At 44.0% G+C, this 25,818-nt stretch overlaps 1 protein-coding gene across 4 annotated transcripts in view; it reads left to right on the forward strand.

The window, feature by feature from the left end:
* Positions 1–2,779: 2,779 nt before the first annotated feature.
* Positions 2,780–25,818, forward strand: part of GFPT1 (glutamine--fructose-6-phosphate transaminase 1) — a 33,615-nt gene continuing 10,576 nt past the window's right edge. For 2 of the 4 annotated variants that reach the window (XM_020780155.3, XM_020780156.3), the window contains exons 1-13: positions 2,981–3,104; positions 11,666–11,773; positions 13,394–13,501; positions 14,764–14,889; positions 16,149–16,207; positions 16,309–16,443; positions 17,089–17,150; positions 17,838–17,917; positions 20,890–20,995; positions 22,044–22,207; positions 23,551–23,646; positions 24,097–24,194; positions 24,946–25,066. In XM_020780155.3, coding sequence (XP_020635814.3) covers positions 3,098–3,104; positions 11,666–11,773; positions 13,394–13,501; positions 14,764–14,889; positions 16,149–16,207; positions 16,309–16,443; positions 17,089–17,150; positions 17,838–17,917; positions 20,890–20,995; positions 22,044–22,207; positions 23,551–23,646; positions 24,097–24,194; positions 24,946–25,066 — 1,270 coding nt within the window. In that variant the 5' untranslated portion in view covers positions 2,981–3,097. Of the gene's footprint in view, positions 3,105–11,665; positions 11,774–13,393; positions 13,502–14,763; positions 14,890–16,148; positions 16,208–16,308; positions 16,444–17,088; positions 17,151–17,837; positions 17,918–19,076; positions 19,131–20,889; positions 20,996–22,043; positions 22,208–23,550; positions 23,647–24,096; positions 24,195–24,945; positions 25,067–25,818 lie in introns of all 4 variants that reach the window. The other 2 variants (XM_072978883.2, XM_072978884.2) reach the window with 2 other exon arrangements.

A 25,818-nucleotide genomic window follows, 5' to 3' on the forward strand; every position in this document is an offset into this window, starting at 1 on the left:
AGAAACAAAGTTACACCTGTAGGCCAGAGAATTTATTATTTCCAAGTTCCCTATTAATGATGTAAAATATGGATATGAATCCTCACCACACTTCACTAGCAGGACATGAAGGTATGAAGTAAAAACTCAAGTCCTCTTGGACTGCTGGCTACCTTGATTACAGTATAATAGTCAATTGCTTTAATCGCAGAAACGGTAATTAGAGTACATTAAGTAAATGTAAAAATGGGCTTTTAGAACTAAGAATTGCAGGAGCTGGGACTCCCTAAGGAAACCCAAAGATGGTCTGTTCATTAAGTGCACATTTTCAATGAATATATGAGGTCAAAGTCCAGTTCTTAAATTGGCATAACTGATTTGACAATGAGTAGCAATTGTACACAGTGTTGATAGTTTAAAGGTAATATTTAATATACCAGCTGTCAGAACTCCCACTGGGAATGGAGATGCACCATGTTGTAGATGACACTATCTAGTTGCTACCTTGCTTTGAAGAAACACAAGCCAACGCTTTGTGCATTGAGTTCACAATGAAAGTAGCCCTGTGGAAGGAATATAGTCTTCCTGTAGCTACAAAAATGATCGATTCTTTAAAAATGAAGCAGTATTTGGGCTGATTATGGATATGTTCTGTAGATGCACTGTAAGACCCACGACTCACAATCCTGTGGCAGAAACAGCCAAACACAAACATCATCTATTTGTTTTTGTGATAATTGTCTTTTGAGTCTGGTCAGTCAGCTTTTGTTCACTTGGCAGCTCTCAGATTTCAAGACTGCACTCATCTAAACTTGCGTATGAATTTCTCCTTTTTGCAAGAACATTTCAGCACCCTTATCATAGGTTTCAGGTCCCCATGGGAGGAAGTGGTCCTCTTCTGATCCAGGGAAGGAGAAAGATAAATGGAGTACAGGGTATTGCTCCCCCCCCCCTTATTGAAAGTTGCCGAGCAGCTAGTAAAGGCAGAACTTTCAGACTACTTCTTCTGCCTTGAACAACATGTCCTGCAGCATTCCATCGGGCAGTGGCAAAAGGAACAGATAAGAAACAAGGCCTCTCCATCAGTTTGGAGCAAATAATTTGGAATTTCAAGAGCCAGTCTATGAATTCAGATGTTTTTTCCCTTTTCCTTGGCTATTGTGTCTCTTACATTATAAATTGAGGCTGATACTGATCTTTATAAACGGCTCTACTAGACCCTTTCCAGCTAAAAAGTAAAGTGGTGTCTATTAATCAATGAGGTCCCCTTTGCTTTTTCCCCAAAGGTGAGCCCAGACCTTGCTAAGGAGTTAGCAACTACCTACTTCTTCCATCAGCAATATGGAAGAATTGTTTTCTTAAATGTGTGGCAGAGGTAAGGCAGTAGCACTGTGCAGGACACCCTGAAGCCTGTCAGAGAAGCTGTTGAAAAGTTGGACAAAATTATTTGGAGACGAATGGCTGAATTGCAAAATTTACTGTTACAGTACTAGCTTTAATGTTGTGTCTTTAATGATGTAAGCTGCCTTGGATCCTTTTTAAGGAGAAGCTTGGGGTAAAATAAATTAAATAAATTAAATGAACTGGAACAAAGCTTTGTCCCCTTTTTCATGCACAGGATATGACATGAGCGTCTGTGCTTCTTGTCCTGGGACAGGATTGAGTTGCAAGCCTATTAAATGTTTTCTTGCTTATCAGCCATCTTATTCATCAGGAACACACCTTTGGTAACTTTCTTGTGCTCCAAAATGGGTGTTGTGTAAACCAGGAACTTATTTGATGGGTGACACACTTTAAAGTGTGGTTTGTTCTGAGTTCCTGGAAAAAAATAGCTCTCAGCACCTTTTCCTTTTTAAGGCCTCTGAGAAAAATCACATTGCTTTATGTGATGTAATAAGAAACCACCCTTTTTAGACAACATTCCTTTTCTTTACACATACTGGATGTGTCATTTAAAACATATATTGTCCACTGCCTTGAAATTCTCCAGTCTATGCAGTTTTATACCCACGTAAATAAAATAGACTTCTGTGCATATGAAAAGGGGGATTTAGTTCAATAAAAACTTTCAAATAAAACCTGTCTTTCAGGTGCCACATAATCCTTTGGTTGTGTATTTATTACATTTATACCCCTTTTTCCTCTTTAAAAAAGCAGCTGACAATCTTAAAACAAGTGCAACCAAATTAATCATTAAAATCATGATCTTTCTCTTAGGACTTTATTAAAAATATTTTTACCCTGCCATTCCCCTTAAAAGGACACAATGCGGCTTAAATACAGTTAAATGATGCAACCTGAAAGCAACCTTTAGTCATCTTGGGCGGTTTCTCCTCCACCTGACTTAAATCGACTGCCTCTGGCCATGAATGATCCATTCAGCTCTGAGGCCCAGAGTTTGGAAAAAGTTACTTTTTATTTTATGTTTGGTTTCCCCAACTATTGCCCTTGCCCAGTCTGACTCTATGATCTACACAGGGTCCCTTCCAGCTTGGCAGTTCTTAAGATGATGAGGATGATGTGAAACATCCCAATTAGGCTTCATTAGCTGAGAGAACCCTCTGAGCTCTCTGGGGGGTTGGAGTCCTCCCCCCCCTCCGCCCAGCCTCTGACTCCACGATCCATGGGGGGACCCTTCTGAAGATGATGAGGATGATGATTTTATTTCGAGTTGCCCCCGCCTCGCGGAGGAGGAGGAAGAAGAAGAAGAGCCCCCCCCCCGGTCTGCTTGCGGCCATCCGGGCCAGGCCGCCTCCTCGCCCTGCTGCTGAGGCGGATGCGGGCATCCGGGTGCCACGTCCCAACTGCCACGGCGGCGGCCGGGCCTGCTCAGGTGGACGGGCAGGGAGAGGGGCGGAGCCGGGCAGCCGAGCCAGGCCAGTCCGAGGCGGGGGGTGCGGCCCAAGGGCCCCATGGAGGGCCGGGCCAGGCGAGGAGGAGCCGCCCCCGCTCGCTCGCTCCCTCCCTCGCTCGCTCGTCGTCATCGTCACGACCCAGGCCGCCTCCTCCGCCTCCTCCTCCCGCGAGCCCCGAGCGCGACCGCCTCCTTCTCCTTCTCCTGCTGCTCCTCGTCTCGCCTGGCAGCCGCCGGAGAGCCCCGGTCCCCGCAGGCGCCACCATGTGCGGTGAGGAAGGCGAAGGGGAGGCGAGGCGAGGGTTGGGGCGGCGCCGCCGCCGCCTCGTGAGGGGAGAGAGAGAGAGCCGCGCTGAGGGGACGGAGGGGCTCCCGCCGAGGATGGGTGGGCTGGGCGGGGCAGGGGGGTCTTCCTGAGGGGCCGCTGTGGAGAAGGAGGCTTTAATGGGGGCGGCGGCGGGGGGGGGGAGAGTTGCCTTAGCTCGAGAGAGAGAGAGGGGGGGAACCCCACACAAACACACCCCGTGAGCCTCCCGGGGATGGGTTCCTCAGAGCATGTGCAGAGATCCCCTCCCACCCCCCCAAGAAGGGGGTCGAAGAGACCCAGACCCTGGAACAGGTTCCCCTTTCAGAGGCGCCATCCATCCCCCCCCCTCTCTCCATATTTCTACCTATCTTCACTTCCTTCTGTTCAGGAAATTGGTAAAAAAATATCCCCCCCAAAAACACACGCACACACACACCACGGGATTGTTCCAGGCTGCCTTGCACAAGGGCGTCTCCAGAATCCGTGGCATAATCTTTATTTTATATGAATTTTAGACTTCAGGGCTGTGCAATGCATCGACGTCCCGTTTGCATGTTATTATGCTGCTGCTAGGTGTGTGGGGGGGTCTTAAAGAGATTTTAAGCTTCACCTGTAAACGGCCTAAGGTAATGCTGGCCCTTCTGGGGTGGTATATAAATGAAAGAAATATAATTCGTTTATTTGACTTGTATAACAAATAAACCTCCCCAGTGGAGGTTCAGTTGGGGGTTAGTATCCTGGCCCCCAATACCACTCCAACCCCAAACCCCAGCCCTCTTGGGCTCTCCAGCCCCAATTTGGACTTCTGATTTCTTGCCCATGTCTAGAGTGCCTTTTCCTTCCCAGAAGGATAATGCTTGGAGAAGCTGGTTGTCCTGAGAAGGGTGTGTTGGGGCATGTGCAGAGGGCCTGATAAAGAGATCCTTTTAAAAAGCTCATGATGTGTGTATGTGTAAATATAAAGCCGAGGCCGGGGATTTTAATATTGCCTCTCCCTCCCATTTTCTAATTATTCTTCAATGATAATAATTCTACCTGGACCAGTGGGAATTCTGTCTAGCTGGCCAACCTGAGCAGCAACTGGGGTATAGAGGAATATCTGATCTACCCAAATGCAGAAGGAATTTGGCTTGTTTTGGAGAGATCTGGTAAGGAAGCAAAGAACTGGGGAGAAATTATTATGCTTTCTGTCTTGCTTTTTGCAAGAAAATGCTCCCAAAGGGCAAACTTAGAAATTCCAGAATGTACTACTGTTGTGTTTATAGGCGTACTATAGTATTTGCATATATGATGCTTTACAGAGTGATGTAAGCAAAAAGTAGCTCTCTGCTACTTTTTAAAAATTGAGAAGTGATAAATGGCCAGCATCTGCCTTTGCAAGACCTTACGATAAAGCATGGATTTATTGATGGTGTGTTTTAGAACACAGAAGTCTTTCTAATTGTTTGGCTTGTATTTCCTTTCTGAAACTTTGTATTACTCTGTGTTGCCTTTTTTTGTAGTATCTAGCATATACAGTGTGGCAGAATGTTTCAGGGGGAAAATTAGTTTAATTTCAGTTTCCACCTTGGGCATTGTTTGTTACATTGTTTCCAAGCATATCCATTTTATATGTTATTTATTTAAAATATTTGTACCCTACCTTTCTCCTGAAAAAGGACCCAAGGCAGCTTACATCATTAAAAGATAATATTTAGAGCTTTTAAAAAAATGAGTATACAAAGGCAGTTTACATCATGAAAAGACAATTGTTAAAGCTAAAAACAATAGGTATACAGTACAAAAATTAAAAAGTAGCAAACAAATGCCACTCTGAGAAAAGCAATACTAAAAACACAGTCAAAGCAGTAATGCATAACTGCCCATTTAAAAACTCCACTTAGGCAGCCAGCCACTGAGAGAAAGCTTGCCTGAAGAGAAAGGTCTTTGCCTGCTTTTGTCGTAGATCTGGGGAGGCACAGATAGATGGCAGTGAAACCGACTTGCATTTCTAAAGCAGAGAAGTGGATCCGTTGGCCTGCACATTGCCATCACATTTATTTATTGCAGAATTTAGTTTAGACCTTTCCATCCCATCTTTTAAAGGAATGTTCAGGATGACTATCAAGAAAAAGGTAATGAAAACTGTATTGTGTCAGGCAAGCCTTTGCGAGGAGGAGGTTCCATAGGTGGGTGCCACCCCTAGAAAAGCCTTCTTATGTGTAACCCCGATCTTGCCCCCATTGTCAGGAGCAGCCGGAAGATGAAGATCTCAGAGGAGGGGGGGGGAACCCTGGCCCTCCAGAGGTTGGGTTTAAATTCCTTGGCCATACATAACCACATGTGAGACACCATGGCATTTATATTTAGTAATATCTGAAGAGCTACAGGTTCCCCACCCATGGCATAAGGGTCTAGGAGGTAGTGTGACATTGGAAGAAATAGTTTGGGTTCTCAGGCCCTTCTCCTAAGTTATTCCTCCAGGTTCCTTCGAATACACAACCTGAAACATATCTCTTCCTCCCCCACCCCTTTCAAATGCCAGTGTCCTTGGAGTCTTGCCTGAGCCCTGGCTTGGTGCACTTTCAGAAAGTGATCTTCTGAAGAACATCAGAGGTGCAGTCTCTGTTTGTTCATGTGTATTTAATGCTACGTCGCTTTGTCTTAGAAAATGGAAAGTGGCACATTGCTAAGAATAGCAGAGGGAATTGCTGCTATAAATAGTTGGGTTTGATTATGCTACAGTTGAGACTTTTTCCCAAATTCATCCAGAAGATGCGTGCAATTTACAGATTCTGGAGTGTACCGAATTTGTGCATTGTTTATATCACACCCTTATAAATATATCTGAATAAAGGTGTAGATACTTGGATGCTATGTCTCAGAACTTGAGAGAATTACAAGGTTCTGTTGACTAGCAAGCCCTTTGATGAGAATAAATTTGATGAGAACAACTTTTGTGATAAGGGGTTTGTTTTGCTTACGTGGTTGAGATTGTTGGGATTTGGTCCTCAAGGCTGTATTTCTATATCTGGGGTGCTTGTCTCTGACTGACAGCTTATTAGCCAAATCAGTGTGTTCATCCATCTTTCCGCTTCATAGCGTCCAAAACAATGTACAGGTGACTAGGTTCTTCTTATCAGAGCCACAAGATGCACTAGGCAAACAAGCCAAAAAGCTCTGTGCCGGAACTGTTACACACCTAGGTACTCTTAACTGATTAAAATTTGCTGCAAAGGTAAACCAGGAACTAAGTCTTATGGGCCCACTTCCTATTAATAATTAAATCAGTACAACATCATATTTGACTTGATGTCACCTGGTTTTTCCACAGCACTTAAAGAAAATTCCAAGGATTGGTTTCCTCTTTGAAATGAGGTCTCAGATCTTTTTCTTGTTGAGCAATGAAGAGGCATCAACCACTAGCTCTTTGCAGAGGGTAAAATATTCTGATTGCAAGGTCCTCCTATAGGACCCTAAGACCTACTTTAAAGGTCCATCCTAAAGTAAGAGTGAACACTGTTCATTTCTAACCATTGGCTAGGCTTAAGTGTGAGGACTGGGATTCCATGTAATAGAGACACCTAAATGCATTCTTTTTTTGCTATTGGTCAATTTGCTTAGGTCATTTTTAGCCTGTTCTTCCGTACAAGAACTCTAACAAATCTACAGATCTCCTCCCACCTCCCACTGTTACTCAATCCATTTTTGATCCCCCCCCGCCGCATGGAGTGAGGTAGCATCTTCTTTCTCTCCCCACTCCAAACTGTTTTCTGCATCCTGTCTTTGTGCCCTATCTCCTTCCACTTCTCTTATCAAAAGACTGAGCGCTTGGCATGGTTCAGTTCAGGTTTGGGGCCTGATCCATAACTGCCGCTAAGAGTGAAATGGCACCTTCTCTTTCTCCCTGTTGAATACTTTCTAGCTTCGTGCATTCAGCCAAAGAGATCTAGGGCTTTCATCCAGCTTCAGTATTAGCTGACTATTGTTTAAAGCTGCTTTTGGAAGAGCTGGTTTGCAGTGAAGTCAAGGAATTCAGCTAACACTAAATTACTTTTCATAGCAGAACATGTTTGTGTTTCAGTCCGGTTCCCTGATAAGAACAGTGCCCAGATATAAACTCTTGTATTATTTATATTTTCCTCTGTTTATATTACAGTGGCCAGTATCCTCTTGCTTACTTACACTAGTGTAAGACAAACAGCATAACTTTTTGAGGTGAATGAGACATTACCGGTTGCACACCTCATTGTGTGACTCAGGACACAACAGATAACTTGACTGCTTAATCCGAGGCAATTTGCTAGCATAATGTTTTGGACTTCTTGTATTTTTTACGTGAATGAAAATTACAGTTCTCTTCCACTATCTCCTTGCGAAAATGCACCAGCAAGCAGTTTGTGCTCCTTCTGTTATCCCCAAGACCGGCCACAAAGTTTTGCTCTTTTGTCTGTGGTCATCTTTCACCACCTGGGGCTCGCCAGGTGTTTTGGACCAACTCCCTGGACCCTTTTGTGATTGGCTGAGGCTGGTGGGTGTTGCAGCCCCAAATACGTGGAAGGCACCCGGTTGGAGTAGACGGCCTTGGAGTCACAGTGGCTCCCACCCTATTCCGCAGTGGCAAACCGGTTTTGCTGGCCTTCTGTGCAGGCTCTGTTGGACACCACTTGACGATTCTGTGTGTGACTCTAATCCAGAATTCCAATATTGGGAAAAGAATAGCTGCACTGTTTAGTAGTTATTAAACCTGCATACCTGTGCTATTAAATCTGCATATCTGTTATGTGCCATAAATTTCTAAATGGCCTTTGTGTGTTCAGCTGTGACAGATTATAGTCCCCTTCCAGGGAATCAAGTATGGAGAACTAATTTAGCAAAAATTGCCTCCTTTTTTCTTTTTTTTAGGCCACAAATGATTAACTCTGTAAAGTTTGTGTTTGGGATTTGTTTGCCAAGTGATTTATCAGACTTTATAGGAGAGAAACTACTCTTATGGACTATGATCTTATTCACGCGCTTTATGAGGACTATATTTACAGTATTTGTAACTTTTCTTTCTATTTCCTCCTGTTTCTGCACTTCTGGATCAGTGCCATAAGTAATTGCCCTTGGGTGTGTGATGTCTATTAGCTGGCGAAACTGTGTAGTCGGTGATGCATCTCAGAAATATGTGCGGTGCTTGTAGGTGCACTTGTTCTAAAATTGTGGACATAGCCAATGTCAGAGGGGTTTAGACCAATTCTATATTTTGTCATGTGGCACACACAGTTTTCATCCAGGGTTCAAACGGTCTTATCATGCTGGTGTGACCTAAATGGCGGTGATTCTCCCTTTTTACATAATGGGAGAGTGTAAGGTCTTCTCCAATTGCGCTGAATCTCTGTCCTTTGTCTACAACTGAGGAGAGGCAATGGAGCTCACCTCCATTTCCCTTAAACCCAGAGGCTCAGAAAACAGCCGTAAGCTGCTCAGCTTTCCAAGGCTCCCTGCAGCCCATGGCCGATTCCAGACCAAAGTCAACTTGGGATCACAGAGGCTTCTCACATGCCTTCAGGTATGGGAGATCTCTTGACTTCCACATTCCCGCCTGGGGAAGACCAATACTTGATCGTGAATGAGGTAGTCACAATAGTTGCGGATTCTTCAGTTGTACCTGATCAGAAGTTCCCCACAGGTGAGAGGGTGAGGAAGACGAGGAAGAGGGCAGTAGCTGAGGCACTGAAATGGCAGCTTTGCTTTGCACTGCCAGTGCGAGGCAGGAAGAAAATTTGATTACAGCTAAGTGCGGCTATGTTTGCCTGCCTACTTCAGATTCTCACGGTTCCTGCGCTACCATCTCCTGCTTGTACGTGAGTAATGCCGTGCTTGGATGGAGATAACGACGAGCAGGGCCTTTGCTTGGGGGATCATTTGCCTCCTTGAGAGAAGATTTGTTGTTTCCAGAGGGAAACACACTCCACAGCCCAAAACTGTTCTATTTTTGCAAGTCTCTAGAAAAATTTGCCTCTCATTAGATAAGTGAGACTTTAGTGCCCGTAGAGCAGGGGTGGGCAATTAATTTCTATAAGGGGGCCACATGAAAAATCTGAACTGAGTTCAGGGGCCGAACCAACTTTACTTTAAAATAAAACGAAACAGTGATGTTATGGTTGTTTTTATTTTAAACTTGTTAATCTTCACAAATATTAAAGAGGTTTTTTGCGGTATGTTAAAGATAAGCAACTGATCAACTTTAGACAAAAAGCTATAAATGGTTTTGATGTTCAAAACTGTCCACGGGCCAGATAGGAACTGATCATGGGCCGTATGTGGCCCTCAGGCCGCACTTTGCCCAGGTCTGCCATAGAGGTATAAATAATTTTTAAATTCTTGGCGTTGTGGTTGTCTGAGTGTGAGAGAGCACCTCCCTTGAGGCAACCAGCTTAAGTACGGGCTTAACTCTTCCCACCAAGAGTATCTAAGGGTTAAAAAGCACCTGAAGGGACATATTTTTTTAAAATTTTATTTTTAGAGAATTTGTGGATGATGCTCGGGAGAAAAAGTGCCGTACCCCTTGATCTTTTGTTCCTCTTTCTTCTCTTGGTTCATCTTGGAAGCTCCTAAATAGTTAGGATGGTTTGCTTTGGCGATTCTGGACCCTTCTTTTGCTGGGACAGAATTTAGAGCTTTGTTGTTTATAAGAGAGTGGGTATTTCCTCACTGACTTATATTTTATAATCTCTTAGTAATCTTGATGCTCTGGAATTATGAATGACTCATTTGTGTTTTCTGTTCTTCTTACTGACCATTTTTCCTTCCTGCTAACCCACGTCACAGTATACTGTAGCAGGACGTGAGTGCTAGCATGACCTTTCTCAGAGGAAGTTCCTGGAGGTTATTAACAAGCCCAAAGCCATTTTGAGTTTTATTTCTATAGATTGGTTTATTGTATTTGAGAAGGAGGACAACAGTATACTGACTTTTGTATGGGTGTTTTCTGAGTTTCCCTGGTATCGATTCCTGGTGCTTCTTATATGTAGTCAATTATACCTTAAACATGTTGGCTAATTATGGGGGGGGAAGCACATAGATGTCACTGACTATAGTGTAGCGTGGGTGTCAACTACCCAGAGTTTTAAGTGTGGTGGGACAGTTTATATATAACACACACGTTGCTTTGAAGTCCCAAATTGCCTCATGAATTTGAAGGGTATATAGATGATGATATGGAGCAGGCTTAGATCCTATCATCAGGAGGTACAGAGGTCTTGTAACCTTAAGAGCTTGCTAGATTTTTCTAGGGTCAAACCAAACAGCAGCTTTTCAGGAGGAAGGATGGGGGAAACCTAATTCCGTAAGCTCAGTTGCGTTTATGGAAAGAAAATTTGGATTCAAGCCATTGTGCTTAGGGTGGGAGCAATAACCATGTCTATAATGCCATCTTGTTCCCTTTAAATCCTTCCTTCTCTTTGGAGAAAAGCTTGGTCACTCTCCCCACTGTGGCTCTGTTTCTTCCTCAGATCTCATGGCCACCTACACGAGTCTTCCCTATGACCGATTCTAATATGTAAATTCATTCCGGGGCAGGGACTTGTCTGCAATTTAGCTGTGAAGTTTCTTCTCCAGCATGTTTGCTGCTGAGAGTGACCCCTCTGAGACAGAAAATATATATATATATACCTTTATTTGGCATACACTTTTGTGGATATAGCCAAGTTTTTCAGAAGGCACGGAGTACAATATTGCAGCCACCGATTTATAGGCACGCTTGTCCTGATGATGCCAGTAGATCAGAATAACAAAGAAGATACAAGAAGTAGGTGGGGCTTGTCAGCTATGGAAGGCAGCCCATCTAGGAGAAGGAAAACTCCGATTTCAAACCTCCACTGCCTTGTGGCTATATCCACTCATGGAAAAGGGTTCAGGAGTTAACCTAGAGGCAAAATCCGGAGTTGGAGTCCCGAAGGCAGCTCGTGTCATTCTGCCAACTCCTGCGACGTTGCTGGAACCAGTCGTATTGGCTCTTGCCTTTCCATTGGACCATCTCAGCAATGTGGAGAGGGGGGATCTGCTGCTTGGGTAACAGCTTATCCTCCATATTACTTTACCCGGGCCTCATGCTCTGGAGAGGACACTCCTCGATTCAGAGCATGTTACCATAGTCTCTCTAGACTGAAGGATGCCTATAGAACAAGAAGCAAAAAATATTAACACTGGCCATACCTTTCAAAGGGCTGGTTAGTGTAAACATCCTGGCAATTTGGAAGTCATTTACCCAGATCAGTTACCCTACAAGGTGATCGAGCAATGGTTCTGAAAGTTTACCAGAGTCTGGTGACTCTGTGTGTGCACAATAATTACATTTTAAAAAGAAATTAGGGCTTTGGATGTTGTGAAGACACCAAGTTATTCTTCACTTGTAGTGTCCAGAGCAGAGGATGGATTCCTTCCCAGCAATGTTTGAGCTCCTATCCTGGGATCCTATGTGACACTGTTTTCGTTCATACTTGTGGTTACAAAGGGAATTCAGCTACTATGACCTTTTAATTTTTTTTTTGATTTTGCAGGCATCTTTGCTTACCTGAACTACCATGTTCCCCGGACAAGGCGAGAGATTCTGGAGACCCTTATTAAAGGGCTGCAGAGACTGGAGTACAGAGGATATGATTCTGCTGGTGAGTGGCTTGTAACGTTGGTGGCTTAGAGCCAGAAGGTCTGGGCTTTGGTGGCTGAGGCTTATGCGCTTTGCTCTCCTTTGTTTTCAAAAAGCCCAGGAAAGTATGGGCAGCTTTGGCTTTGACTGAACAGCAGTTGTTCGTTTGTGCCCTGGGGCGACAAATGGCACATGAGCCGTAGGTAGTTCAAAAGCCAGCCTTGGACTGGTTTCTCAAGATGGCTTCCTAACCTCAGCTAATGTTAACAAAAGCTGCCAGTTCATACCAGGTAGAAAGGGTGTCAAGTAAAAACGGTAGCACAACCTTCCACAGTTTTCTTTAGGAGCTCCCTGGAGGCTGCCAGTCCAGTCCACGCTGTTGCTCATTCCCATTATTTTTAGCGTAACACACAGGTGTGGCAGTTGCTTGCTGTTCTGTGGGGTACCTACCACACACAAGGGGATTATTTACTCCATTCAATATAGAATCCTTTGAGTTGGAAGGAGCCTGTAGGCCATCGAGTCACCCCCCCCCCCCGCTCAAGGCAGGATCCAAATCAAAGCAGATCTGACAGAGGATGGCCCAATTTTCCCTTGAAGGCCTCAAGTGTTTGAGTGCTCACCACTTGCCAAGGTCATTGGTTCCATTGTCATACTGCTCTAACAATTAGGAAGTTTTTCCTGATGTTCAGCCTCAGTTGAGCTTCTTTTAGTATGCTTAGATGGTGGACAATTTTTATGAAGTTTAATTATTAGATCCTGGTGCCACATAGTCTTTATCATATGTAGTTTTAGCTGTCATATTGTTGGGCACAGGGCTACTGTGCTGGTTTCATATTTGCATTTCGGGGAAGTTTTGCATCTAAAGGCATCTAAAAGGCAGAACTGACTAGGGCTGGAAACAGGCCCCTCATCTTCCTCTGGGTTTGGAAAGTTTGTGACCAAAAAATATAGAATTTCTTGGTCACAAGAAGTCAAATTTGATAAAGTTCTCCACTAGTACAGGTGAAACACGTAACCTTGGTTTTAAGATACCAGCAGTGAGAACTTGTCAAGAGCCCCTGACTTGTACAAGGAAAATTCTGTACATATATGCCTGAAAATTGGCACCACTGAATTCAAATTATGCCCTTGAAATATCACTAAAAGCACTTTTTCCAGAAAAAAAAGAGAAAACCTGTCTCTCCACAGAAGATGTATTGTTTGAATGGGGAAAACAATCCTAACTGCTGATAGAATTTTTCCTGAGCCATTGAAAGACTTGAACATTGAGTCATGTCACACCAACAGCAGCTCAACCAACAGCAGCTCAAAGGGAACCACAGACCATTTTACTGTGTCTTGCAGTTGAAAATCCTCTCCCCTCCCCATTAATTTTTTTTGTTTTGTTTGCAAGACTTCAGAACTTGTCCAGACTTCTATAGCAGTCTACTAGGGAGATCTCTGTACTGAAATCCTAATTGTGTTGAAGAAGCTGTGTGAAAAAAGAGATGCTTAAGAGATTGTATGTTCATCCATCCTGTACTTTCATTCTGGCTTGAGAAAAACAGTTGTAGGCCTTTATGTAGCTGTTTTTGGGAAGTCTGTTAGTTAAACATGTGACATGTTTCTGTTCACATGCCATTGCTTTTTGTCTCTTAAGGAGTCGGAATTGATGGAGGCAATGATAAAGACTGGGAGGCCAATGCCAGCAAAATTACACTCATCAAAAAGAAGGGGAAAGTGAAGGCTTTGGATGAAGAAGTAAACAGTAAGTTCAACACTACACCATCCTCTGTTTTGGATTTTTCAGTGCCCTCTATAACATTCAGGAGCAATTCTGTGACATAACCTCAAAGACCCATTGAATGGCTCTCTCCCTCCCCCACCACATGCTGCCTTCGTATGTCTCCTGAATGGTGGGATTATATACGTATCCTTCTGAAATGCCAGCCCACGGGGAAACTTGCTCACCCTGTTTGGGAAGCATCCTTATCAGTTGTGATGAAAATTCCAGAGGTCGGGACCCACATTCCCATCTAGATAGCATGATTTCCTATTGTTGAGCCAAGAGTAGGTATCATCTTCTGCCTTTTGCCACCCTCTGGCACATGTTCCCACTTCAGAAATAAGGGAGGGCAGTGTAAGAAGAGAGGATAGTGGTCTATTGTGTGCCTAAGGAGAAACAGCTTACAAGTCCCCTTGTCCCAGAATGTACAGCTACCCCAAAGACAACTTTGCTTTATTATCACTGATCCACTGGCGTTCCAAGCAAGGTCTGCCTTAGATGCTGTGATAAGAGATGGCCAGGCCATATTACTCAGTGAGAAAGCATGGTGCTTTTCATTCATGGGGTGGTTCACACTTAATTCCAAACAGTGTTGGACCTTTCTGGAGTGGATTTGGGTGGAGATCTCCTTTTTCTTGCACATTACTGGGTCTGATGGAGGCAGCCTGGGTCGAAACCTGTCTTCCCTCCTCCATGCACTTTTGTGAGTGTAAGGGCGCCCTCCCGACTCCTGTGGTACAGTGGGGCACTGATTCAAAGACATGATGCAGGGTTAGCATGGGAGTGAGGGGGGGCTACTCAGCCGATAGATGTTCCCACCGAATCATGGGAGTTCTGAAAATCCCATGCCTAGGCTTACTCTAGTTGTGACTGTTTTGGATAATAAGTTGAAACTTAAGTAGGCCCATTTGAATCCATGGAATGTACAGAGGGGTTGGCTCAGTGATTCTGTGAGGATTTGGTGAATCAACTCTAGTGGCACTTAGTACTCTAAGCAACAGGATTTCAGGCAATGCGGCTATTTCTGGGGAAGTCATAAATTACTGTGCGTTATGCATTTGTTATTTATCATCACTGTTTCCAGTTTATACAGTATGTTTAATTTTAGTCAAAATGTGTCACTGAGTCCTAAAGTCCAATTGCTGGGCAAAGGATGGTCATTGAGCCCTCCTCTTTCATTCAGAGAACAGTCAAAGTGGTTTTTAAGAATACATTTTCCCCTTCTCCCTTCTCCCTCTTATTAGAACAACAGGATATAGACCTAGATATTGAGTTTGATGTACATCTTGGAATTGCTCATACCCGATGGGCCACTCATGGGGAGCCTAACCCTGTCAACAGCCATCCACAGCGCTCCGATAAAAACAACGGTAAGATTCTGTGCTGCTCAAAGCATATTTGTGTGTGTGTGTGTGTGTGTAGTGTTGGTGGCGGCAACAGTAGAGAGCAGTCCTGGAAGAGCCCTCCTGGTTTTTGGTGTAACAGAGGATGCTCTTGGCTCTTTAATGCACATCAAGACTTTAGTTGATCTTTCTTCTTGGACCACAAGACGCGTCCGTCTCACTCAGATTTCTAGAAAGGAAGAAGTCATTTTGGATCGTCTTAATCCTTTAAATCCATGTAGAGCTAGTTACAGACTTCAGACCCAGAAGAATTCAGCAGTTATTCGCAGGTTAGACAACAGAATTTAGATTTTCAATTTTAAATAATTTTCAGTTTTTAAATAATGTAGGTCCAAGCTGAATCCTTTTTTAAATAACATATTTGTGTTGTTTACCTACAATGACTTTAATAGCTTTTCTGAACAATGCATCACAGGTTACAGAAAAAATCTTGCAATTTATAAGATTTTTTAAAAAGAAAAGGGCTACATTGACAATTCAGGGATCAGATTGCTTCTAGATAAAAAGTTCTGATTTTGAGCATACCAGTGACCTACTGTAGAATATTGTAATAAGCTTAAATATTACCCGGTTCACAAGCACATGTTAGAATTGCAGTTGATCTGTTATTAGAGATCATTAATTTGTCAAACATCTTAATTCTGAGGAGTTCTCATGGGTAAATCATAGAATCATGGGGTTGGAAGGTGCCCATAAGATCATTAAGATCATCAAGTCCAACCCCACTGTTCAAGGCAGGAATCCCAATCAAAGCACAGTGAAACTGAACATGCTAACATTGTCAACATGGCATGTTTAACATGGCCAACTGTCCTTCCTGTCCCAGTTAGCAGAGCAAATAATTTTGAGTAATGACTCACATTAAGGCTGGCCTGTATTCTCTTCTATGTTAGGACCATAAAGGGTACAATGAATATCTTGCAGCTGGATTCAGAAGTAGTTTCTGAAGTACCCTTAGATTGCATTACCAAGCAGGACATACACCATGGTGGCCAGTGCCTGCTACCAAGTAATTCTAATAAATTAGAGCCTCCTTGTATCATTGGCTGGTGATCGCTGGGTTGGTCACCCTCATTTCTGTGATGGACTGTACCGCATGCATTTCTCTTTGTCTTCGAACATGTCATAGTACATCGGCCCATCTTGCTCCTTTGAGGATGGCTGACAATTTTTGTAACCTGCTTAATCATTGCAGCCATTAACGTGCTGTTTCTTTTCTCTTTCAGAATTTATTGTTATCCACAATGGAATTATTACAAACTACAAGGATCTGAAGAAGTTTTTGGTAAGTAAGGCTTATTGTGCTGTGGATTCAACTTTAACCCTTGAATCTGCTTGCGGGGTATTGTGGCTGGAAAGAATTACACTCTGGACATTTCCTTTCAGGAGAGCAAAGGGTATGAATTTGAGTCTGAAACCGATACGGAAACGATTGCTAAGCTTGTCAAGTACATGTATGACAACCGTGAAAGTGATGACATCAGCTTCACCACCTTGGTCGAAAGGGTTATCCAGCAGCTGGTAAGTCTACATTTTCATTAAACCCTAAGAAGCTGTTTAAAAACTGAATGTTTCACTGAACGTGCAACTCTGTTTCACAACTGGGGCTTCGCAAGGTGCTCCGGAGACCATTCGTTTAGATCAGAATGCTTTCTGCCAGAGCTGCATACATGAACAGAAAGCATTCTGATCTAAACTGGTCTGTATCTTCTTTGTAACCATAGCCAGCTCTTCCCTTAGACTTCATAAAACTAGAAATGGTTTCTTTAATCCTTGAGATTTTTTTTTTGATTAACATTCATTGTGCGTTGAGCATTTGTATTGGTTTTATGAAACTGAATCCCTCTTTTGAGGGTGAACATCCTGCTTCCTGATATGAGTGCCTGTTTACAAGGGGCTGCCATGTTTCCTTCTGTCTCTGCTGGTATAATTGGAATTTGGTTCTTCTCAGATCAGACTCTTTTAACTGCTACACAACCATCATGTGGTTTTTTATTGCCCCTGAAAGCCTTGGTGAACTGCTTTTTCTGAAACCAGCCAGAGTTTTGCACTGGCCTAGTGGGTGCAAGTACACGGGTGTGTGTTTGTGTGTGTCTTTGCAAGGCCTGGGCTTCTTGTTTTTCTCACTGGAAAAGTAAAATGTACATCTGTTTTTCTCCCTCCAAGGAAGGCGCTTTTGCCCTGGTGTTCAAGAGCATTCACTATCCCGGTCAAGCTGTTGGCACCAGGTAAGGTCTCCTCCCAACACAAGGTGTCCTTTTCGGTCAGTCGACGAGTCCCCTTTTTCTTGCCTCTGAGGCTGATAGTCCCTCAGAGATTGATTGATTTCTAGCCCCTTCTGAATTAGGGGGAATTTTAGTTGTCTGACCCAGTGTAAAGCAATCAATGTTATATGCTGCCATTAAAATGTTTTTAAAATCCCAGTTCCTTAAAGCTGTCCTTTGCCTACCATCCACAGAGGGTCAGCATTAGGAAAATAACCCACATGTCCACATCTGTGCATCCGCACATTTTCTCATCTGTGTAGAACCTGTGCAAGCTAATGGCCTGCCTGCAGATGCTTTCCTTGGTTTCATACCAGTTTCGTGGCTGACCATAAATAATTCTGGAAAATGTCCACCACTGGTTATTTTATTTATTCAGAACATATCTTTAAAAATCCTAGATTTCACCCCCTTCCCTAGATAGATAGACCTTTGCATATTATTTTATCCTGCTTAGTACTAGCAGCCTGTCTTTGGATCAGCATTAGGATGAGACTGTTGTATCTCATCTCCTTTATCTCACCTACGCTGATACAGCCAGGGCTGGGTGGTTTGCAAGTAACCCTTAAGAGTGTGCAAGCCTTTCAAAGTCACAGATGCAACACACGTTTCCCTGTGATATACCTGGATGCCCTTTCTTTCTCCCACCAGGAGGGGAAGCCCCCTGCTCATCGGAGTCCGAAGTGAGCACAAGCTTTCTACTGACCACATTCCAATACTCTACAGGACAGGTAAATACCAAACTTGCAATTACTGTGTCCCTCACCCACTCATTCATTTTTATACAGTATAACAGAAGTCAGACTTCTACTCTGTCTGTGAAATGAAAATCCCAAAATAAGAAGGAGATTTCATGCTGTGGAAGACATTTAAAAGCTTTCTTCTGTGTATGCCCCATGTCTTGGCTGCTGGGTGGATTGAAAAAAATCAATGATTTTTTTTTTTAAAAAATCATTTAAATCCTGGTTTAAATCACAAGTTAAAATTTAAAAAAAACTACAAGTTTTTAATTTAATTGTTAGATCCCTCCCCATTTTTAAAAATTCAACTTGTGATTTAAATCAAACCCACCCTTTGTAGCTGGATTGAGATTAGTGCTGGGAGGGGATGGTCAATTTGAGCTTTGTTCTTATATTTTTCAAGCAGTTATGGCAGAAAACATGTAGAGACATCAGTGTTGCAAAGCTGTAGAGCCCATAACAGCCGAAATCTTATGGTTTCCCATTTTGAAACCCTCCAGACAGTAAAGTTTTAGCAAAGCTGCTGGGCATTCTCTAATCAGATGCTTGTGCCTGTCCCCCACCTGCTCCCATGTTGCTAAGGGTTCTTTCGGGAGGGGGAGTTTTGGGTAGTGACCAGCTTTCTTTCCTGTCTATAATTTCCTTTTATATATTAGGTATAGGGCAAATTAGCATTTTGGTGGTAGCTTTCAAAGCGAATGAACCAGGGTTAAGTAGCTTCTGTATTTCCATCAACACAGCCTTTTGTGAACAAACAGGCATTGTTCAGGAAGTGTATCTCTTGGCATAAGCATAGCATCACATCAAGGCTTGTAGGGGAATCACAATAAGCAATCCTCCAGAGAACGTGTGTGAGGGAGGCCAGCCTTTATGTCAGTCCCTATCGCAAACCTCCAGCAAACACCTGGGAGGGACGGCTCTCCCCTTTCCCTTCAACACCTCTTGGGGACCAATTAGACCTGGCATCACTGTTTGTCTGAGAAATAACATTTGCATAACTGGAAGCAACTCTTAAAACCACTATGTAAACTGGGATCCCAGTTCCGAGGTGAAGTAAGTGTCCTGCTTGTTTCTACTCCCACTTTTTGTTTTAAAGTTGATGCTGCTGAAGCTCCTTTTGTTGAAGAATCTTTTCATATTACCCTTTCAGCCATGCAACCTATGGATCATTCTTTTGATGGAATATCCATAAAACTGGAGGAAGGTGCCCAAGACATTATATTTTAATTCTCTTTAAGTCCTCCTGCATCTCTCGAAATGAATGAAACAAACACTGCCCCCTTTTTTTAACACGTAGCTTCTTGCTCTCCATTGAGGAGAATGAGCAAACTTTTAAATGCCTTTTCTGCCAGTTTTGAGCAGAGCCTTCCTTTTCTTAGGTCATTTAAAAAAACGGACATCTCAGCATGTACACTGAAGCGGCACACACAGATTGGGCTTTGACTGTTTGTAATACTGAATTCTGGGGGTGGGTAGCCATGAGATGGTAAACCCCTGCCTTGTTTGTTCCCCGGAAAGCAACAGCAACGTGCTAAAGAGATGGCAGTGGATGGGAATAATTTGCATGTTCTCAATCATTTAGGGGATGGCTTTTTGTGGCTTCCTTTCTCTGACCCTTCCCTGCCCTTTTCTGGTTTCTGTATTTTCTGCTGATTTCTGTTCATCTGAAAGCGACATCCAGATTTGAGGCCCTCTGACTAATCGGTTTAAGAGGCACTGACTGAATTTTTCAAAACTCAGTATCAACATGAAAGCAATGTTTTCATACTAATCCAATCAACTGCTGATTTCAGTGCTAGTTAGTTTGCTAAGGGCTACTGGGTAATTATGGTCCAAATGAGAAATACTGGAGTTGCACTACAGATCATGCTAGGGGAAATGAATGTAGCACGACACAGAGGCAAAACCAAATGGATCCTTGTCTTTAAAGGACAGCGGATGGTTCTATGATTCAGTACTTCTGTACATCATTTGTATGCCCATAGTTTTCAAAACAAGCGTCTTTTCTTCCTCTCTGGTTGCCAAGTGTCTTAATCTAATGATAATTGAGAGAGGTCTCAGTTTTCAGGGTCTTCCAGAGATAATGGTGGTTGGTTCCAAAAGGATCCATTTGATCCTCTCTTTCTCTGGAAGTTATCTTGCTCTGCTGCTTAAGGCAGTTTTGCCCATCCTGGTGTTCTCTGTATCCCCAGCTACTGTGGCATTTGATGGCGGTAGACAGTGGCAATTGCACTTCCACCCATCTGGAGAATACCAGGCTGAGTGAAGCTTTTGTAATACCTGATTCACAGGCCAGTAACTCCAGTTAAATTGTCTTCACGGAAACTATCCTAGCTTTGAGGTACACGATTTGAGGATTAGCATTTGGAAAGTAACTAGACTTAATAGGGTAAAGGAAAACAAGCCAAGCAGCCTTTCAAATGTACCTGGGTTTATTCTCCTTGTTGAGAAGCCTGCTTAACCGTGCCCCAAATTGCTGACTTAAGGTGAATAATGTGCACTGTTTTAATAAGAATTGGAAGAACTGAAATTTTAAAAAGGAAAAAAAGCTTGCAGAACTACTGAGAAGTAGCCCTGCTGAAGGTCTGTCTTGATTAATTTATGGTCCTAAAGGAATTAGTTTTCGTTGTGCCCCTCCCAACACCTGTAGGTTTTCAAGGATTCACATCTGTTTTTTCCCCTCACTAAAGTTCTCATAAGGCATGGGAAGGTCTCCTGCACAAGTCCTTTCGAAACAAGGTGGAGGGGGCTCTGCGCTCGCACAGCTCCCCCTCCTCCGTTTCAGGAGACCCTGCGCGCAGGATTTATTCCTGGGCCCGCCATGTTGAAAAAGCCAAGCTTCATGTTGGTACTCTGACTGGGTGACTTTGGGTGAGTCCTGTCAAAGGAACGGCTCGCGTTGGTGCTCTGTCAGTTCACGTTGGCCGTTGTGGCATCTGATCGGGGGCCTCCTCATGTTCCAGGGAAGGACAAGAAAGGAAGCTGCAGCCTTTCTCGCGTGGACAGCACCACGTGCCTCTTTCCTGTGGAAGAGAAAGCCGTGGAGTACTACTTTGCCTCGGATGCCAGGTGAGTGGCCCCGGCGGGGTGCCAGGACTAGCCCTGCGGCCGGCCCCTGGCGGGGGCTCCCACGTCAGGAGCGAGAGCCAGCAACAAAGATAGGTGGTGAGCCTGAGCTTGGAGACTCAAATACACTCTTGAGATGTTTTTAAATAACTATGAGCCAAATGTGGCAAGATGGGGCCCTCTCATCGCCCCTTTTGCTGCGTGTTGGAGGCTGTTCTGTTGGGCCCCTTCAGCATCTATTCTGCTGCCCAGCTAACAGGAATGTGATCCAAGAGAGGATCATATCACATCAGAAAACTGCGTCTGCTGTGGCTGATGGAAGACAGTCCATCAATACCTGGTCATAATTTGCCACCTCCAAGTTAAGAGAGTTTAGGTTCCCGTATGGTCCTGGCAGGAGTGAGATATAACTGCTAGCCTCGGCTGAAGGAGACTCTACGAATTTAGGATTGGGGAGGGGGGAACTGAGGCCTTCTGAGTGAGCAGATCTCCGTCTCTGTGCTTAACCTTACCTTCCAGGGTGGTTATACAGATGAAATAAGGACAGGGGGCCATATCGGTTGCTCTGAGACCATTGGAGGATGCACAGCCTAAAAATGAACCGTCACAGCCCCAAGAACTTAGGAGTTGCTTCCATAAAATACTCCCAAGTGAACAGATAGCATTGCAGGCCTATTATGGGGCCTGGGGGCATAATCAGCAAGGGGCACCTCTGGTGCCTTATCACCCCACTTGCGCATTCCATTTCCATTTTTTAATCACATAAAAAATATATTTTGCATAAGGACCACTGCAAATGATGTTTCTCCTAAGGATCGTTCAACTTTTCCACCATTGATACTATAGCTAATACTACAGGTTCTCTGGAACTAGCCTGGCTGAAGTATTTAACTAAAGTGGAGTTGTTTCATTTAAACACATTTCTGTTTGGTGTGTCTTTCCTTCCCATGTAAATTTGTAACTTGTGAGTTGTGTTGATAAACATAACATGTGAGATTCTTCCCCAGGTTTTTGTTAAACGGGTGTCAACTGGTTCTCGCCTCTCTTACAGTGCAGTCATTGAGCACACCAACCGAGTCATTTTTCTGGAAGATGATGATGTGGCCGCTGTGGTGGATGGTCGTCTCTCCATACACCGCATCAAGCGCACTGCTGCCGATCACCCTGGGCGGGCTGTCCAGACCCTCCAGATGGAACTGCAGCAGATCATGAAGGGTGTGTGCCCTGACGCTTCTTAACCCAACACTCCTAATGCTACTGCCTTTCTTCCTTCCCTTCCTCTGTTTTGTGACCCCCTTTCCTGTTCGATGGTAGCCCTCATGTGTGTGCCTTTCCTTGCTCTGCCGTTTGCCCCTTCCAGAGGCAGCTTCTTCACTTGGTCCACAGCTGTACCTTTCCCGATGCATAGTGAGTGTTTCCCTTCTCTTGGGCCCGAGGGGTAGTGGTGTGTTAAGAACCCCTGCTTTGCTTCCTCCAGTTAAATCAGAGAGCCTGTCATCTCTGGATTGCTAAGCGTGAAGAGCAGGGCTCAATGCTGAACCAGGTGCTTCTTGCAATGTCAATATTTTTAGCTCAGTCCCCAAGGACAAAAAAAAAAAAAGAAAAAAGAAAAAAGAAAAAAAGATCTGGAATGTCCATTTTTCAAGCTCCTCTTTTAACAAAGCTTTTCCCAAATCCATCTGGTCCTCATACTTAAATGTTTCCCACTGGTTCATTTTAAAAAAACAATGCACGCCTTTCCCATGATCCTTACTTCTTCAGCCCCACTTCCTGTTGCTCAAAATACTTTTCTGTTCTCATCCACTTCCCTGTATGCTTGCAGCCTGCTCCTAGAACACATCTGTAATGCCACTTCTCTTACTTCCTTTAAATCCCTCTTTGTCACTTAGTTTTCCGTGAAGGCTTTGACATGGATGACCTCCCTGTTTCTGGGCTCTAAACTCAACTTCTAATTTTTTTTTTAACTGCATCTTGAGTGAAATATTTTCTAGGTTTAAAACCAATTGTAGAGCACAGTGGTGGAGGTTTCCAGAATTCAGGGGTGTTAGAGGTGGCTCTAATTCCAGCTCCCTTGCTCCTCCTCTGCATCCTTTTGCTCATCTCTCTGTCCCACATTCCTCTCTCACCTGTTTTGTTTATTTAATCTAGTCTGCTTAGGAGGCTCTCTTCTGTCCTGGTCCTTGAGGATCGTGTGAACTGTTTGGGCAGAGGCAGACACATCTGGCTTGCCAGAAAGTTTCATTGCCACAACTCTGGCTTCATCTACAGACCCTTGTAGTGATGGGCTTGCAGCAAGGGCACTGCAGAAGCTGCATCTTGAGGGTCCCCAGATTGGGCGCATGTTGCTTTTGCATCCTGAAGCCCAGCTAGGCTACCGTTAGAAACTGGTTCTTGGATTGTATAGCCTTCCTCCGATCATTCCTTCTCTTCTGCAGCAGAATGAAAGGGACCGTTTTTGGTTGAGCTGAATGCTCTATTGTGCTGGGGTGTTTTTATATCAGTAGATTCAAAAGTGCATGATTGTGTCCATACCATCTGCCTTTTGTCGTTTTTTAAAGGCAATTTCAGTTCATTCATGCAGAAAGAAATTTTCGAACAACCCGAATCCGTGGTTAACACCATGAGAGGAAGAGTCAACTTTGATGACTACACGGGTAAGTAATGCCCAAGCCCTGCCCAAGAGTTTTAGCTGTTCCAAGGGTTGCCCATTTAAACAGGGCTAAGCATGAAGGTCTTTATCTTCCCACAGGGTCTATGGTCTTCTTCTGGAAGTTAAATGGGAACATGAATTTGCCTCTCCTTTCCAGTGTGGTTCTTTGGCTAATCTACCTGTGTCTGGGGGTGGGGAGGGGGGAACCCAGGGGAACTGCCCTGACACCCTTGTGAAAATGGGATTCTACCCAGCTCTTGTCTGATACCTGAGGTGCCGTTGCTGGTGTGTTCATTGGAGATTTGGCTTGCCTTTTCTCTCCTGGGCCACTTTTAAGGGTTCCTGTTTTCCTAGAAAGTGACAAAATAATCCCTAAACTCTTTGTTGAACTCTATGTTATAGTTTCCTTTTTGAGTTACCATTCTGTGCTGTTTTGTATCTGTATTTATAACAGTCAATCTTGGGGGCTTGAAAGATCACATCAAGGAGATCCAGAGGTGTCGACGTCTGATCCTTATTGCTTGCGGGACAAGTTACCATGCTGGAGTTGCAGTAAGTATCTGCCTTTATCGGTTTGCTTTCTTGTGAGAACCATTTCTAAAAGAATTGAACAGCAAATGCCTTGTATCAGAAAAATAAATGGACGGTTCAGGGAACATACCTAAATATGTAGGTATCTAGATATCTACCTGGGTCTAGACGCACACATACATGTGTACACATACATGTATAAGTATATATTGTGTGTATATGTATATATATGTAAACGTGTGTGTTGTGGGAGACATGTCAGACGGCTTCATCTTCTTCAGGCAGCCAAGAGCTTACCCAGTGCTGTATCAGTTTATTAACAGATGCAAACACTTTTTGACGAGCCTCTTGTACTATTGAAGCTGGAAGAGAGCATACAAATGCCTTGGGGCTTCCGTAGGGGTCCCGAATTATCAGTCGGAGTCATGACCTATCTAAAATATTAATCCTTGGATACAAGCACCACTCCCTGATGGCATTCCTTTGTCAGTAGTTAACTCGTTAACTCTTAGAGACAAGGGGCCGGTTTGCACATCACAGTTCGGGTGCAAGCTTTGGGCACACCCAGTCTGGTTTCCCTTCCCATTTGGCCAAAGCCCTGCTCGCCTGTGCGTCAGCATTGGAAAATGGCAGCTTGCCACGGAAACCATCATTGGAAATCCACCTGGGTACAAGTGGGTTTCCATTCTGGTTAGAAGGGCAGGGACAAATGTGTTTGGCTTATGTGTGGCAACCGAGGACGGCGTTCCTTTTTTCTGTTCTTTTTGACAAGACGCGTCAAGTGCTGGAAGAGCTGACTGAACTGCCCGTCATGGTGGAACTAGCCAGCGACTTCTTGGACAGAAACACTCCAGTCTTCAGAGATGACGTCTGCTTTTTCCTCAGCCAGTCAGGTAGGATCCTGTGCCTTGAGGGTGTCCGGGTGGCAGGCAGACTGACAGACAGGGATGGAGGCCAAACCGAGAACAGTCTGCAAAGAGCTTGCTTCGGATGAAGCTGAGCTTGTGATTTTTAAACCCTGAATGTTGCCACTGAAAACCCATGGTCCGGTTGGGCCTTGAGCCCAAGGGGCTTTGTGCCAGCCCCTCCCACACCAGCAGTGTCTGTGTCGTTTTTAAAAGGACACCATTTGGTTACAAGGGTAAAAGTAGTGGGGGAAACTGTTTGGAGACTGGTCTTCAAGAGTGTGTGTGTGTGCGCGCGTGACTCATGGGCATGAACCTCTTCCTCCCCAAAGGACTTGTTAGCTACGTGATACTACAGTACTTTAATATGAATGACTTTTTAGACTCCCTGTCCTGTCCTCATATTGAAAATTAAATAAGGAAGAAAGAAATGGAACAGCTACCCACAATTTCTTTTCTAAGTATATAATTACCATGGGCACTTAAATTTATTCTGTCCTATAAATGTGTTCAGATCATTTCCGTAGTACCTTCTCTGCTGCTCGGTCTATTTAGGGCAGCTTATGTTGAAGGAACCAAGTGCGGCTAAGTTACAAAGTACAAGGCAAGGATTGAAAACAACCCCCCCTCCAAAAAAAAAATCCATCCGTGATGGGATCTCCTTCTGGCACTTTCTGTTCATGATGCTGAGCCAGAAGAGAGTTGCTTCTCCTTCTCCTGTGTGTGGTCTTGAACTTTTG

This window comes from Pogona vitticeps, chromosome 8 (assembly GCF_051106095.1).
Source record: "Pogona vitticeps strain Pit_001003342236 chromosome 8, PviZW2.1, whole genome shotgun sequence".
Taxonomy (NCBI): Eukaryota; Metazoa; Chordata; class Lepidosauria; order Squamata; family Agamidae; genus Pogona; species Pogona vitticeps.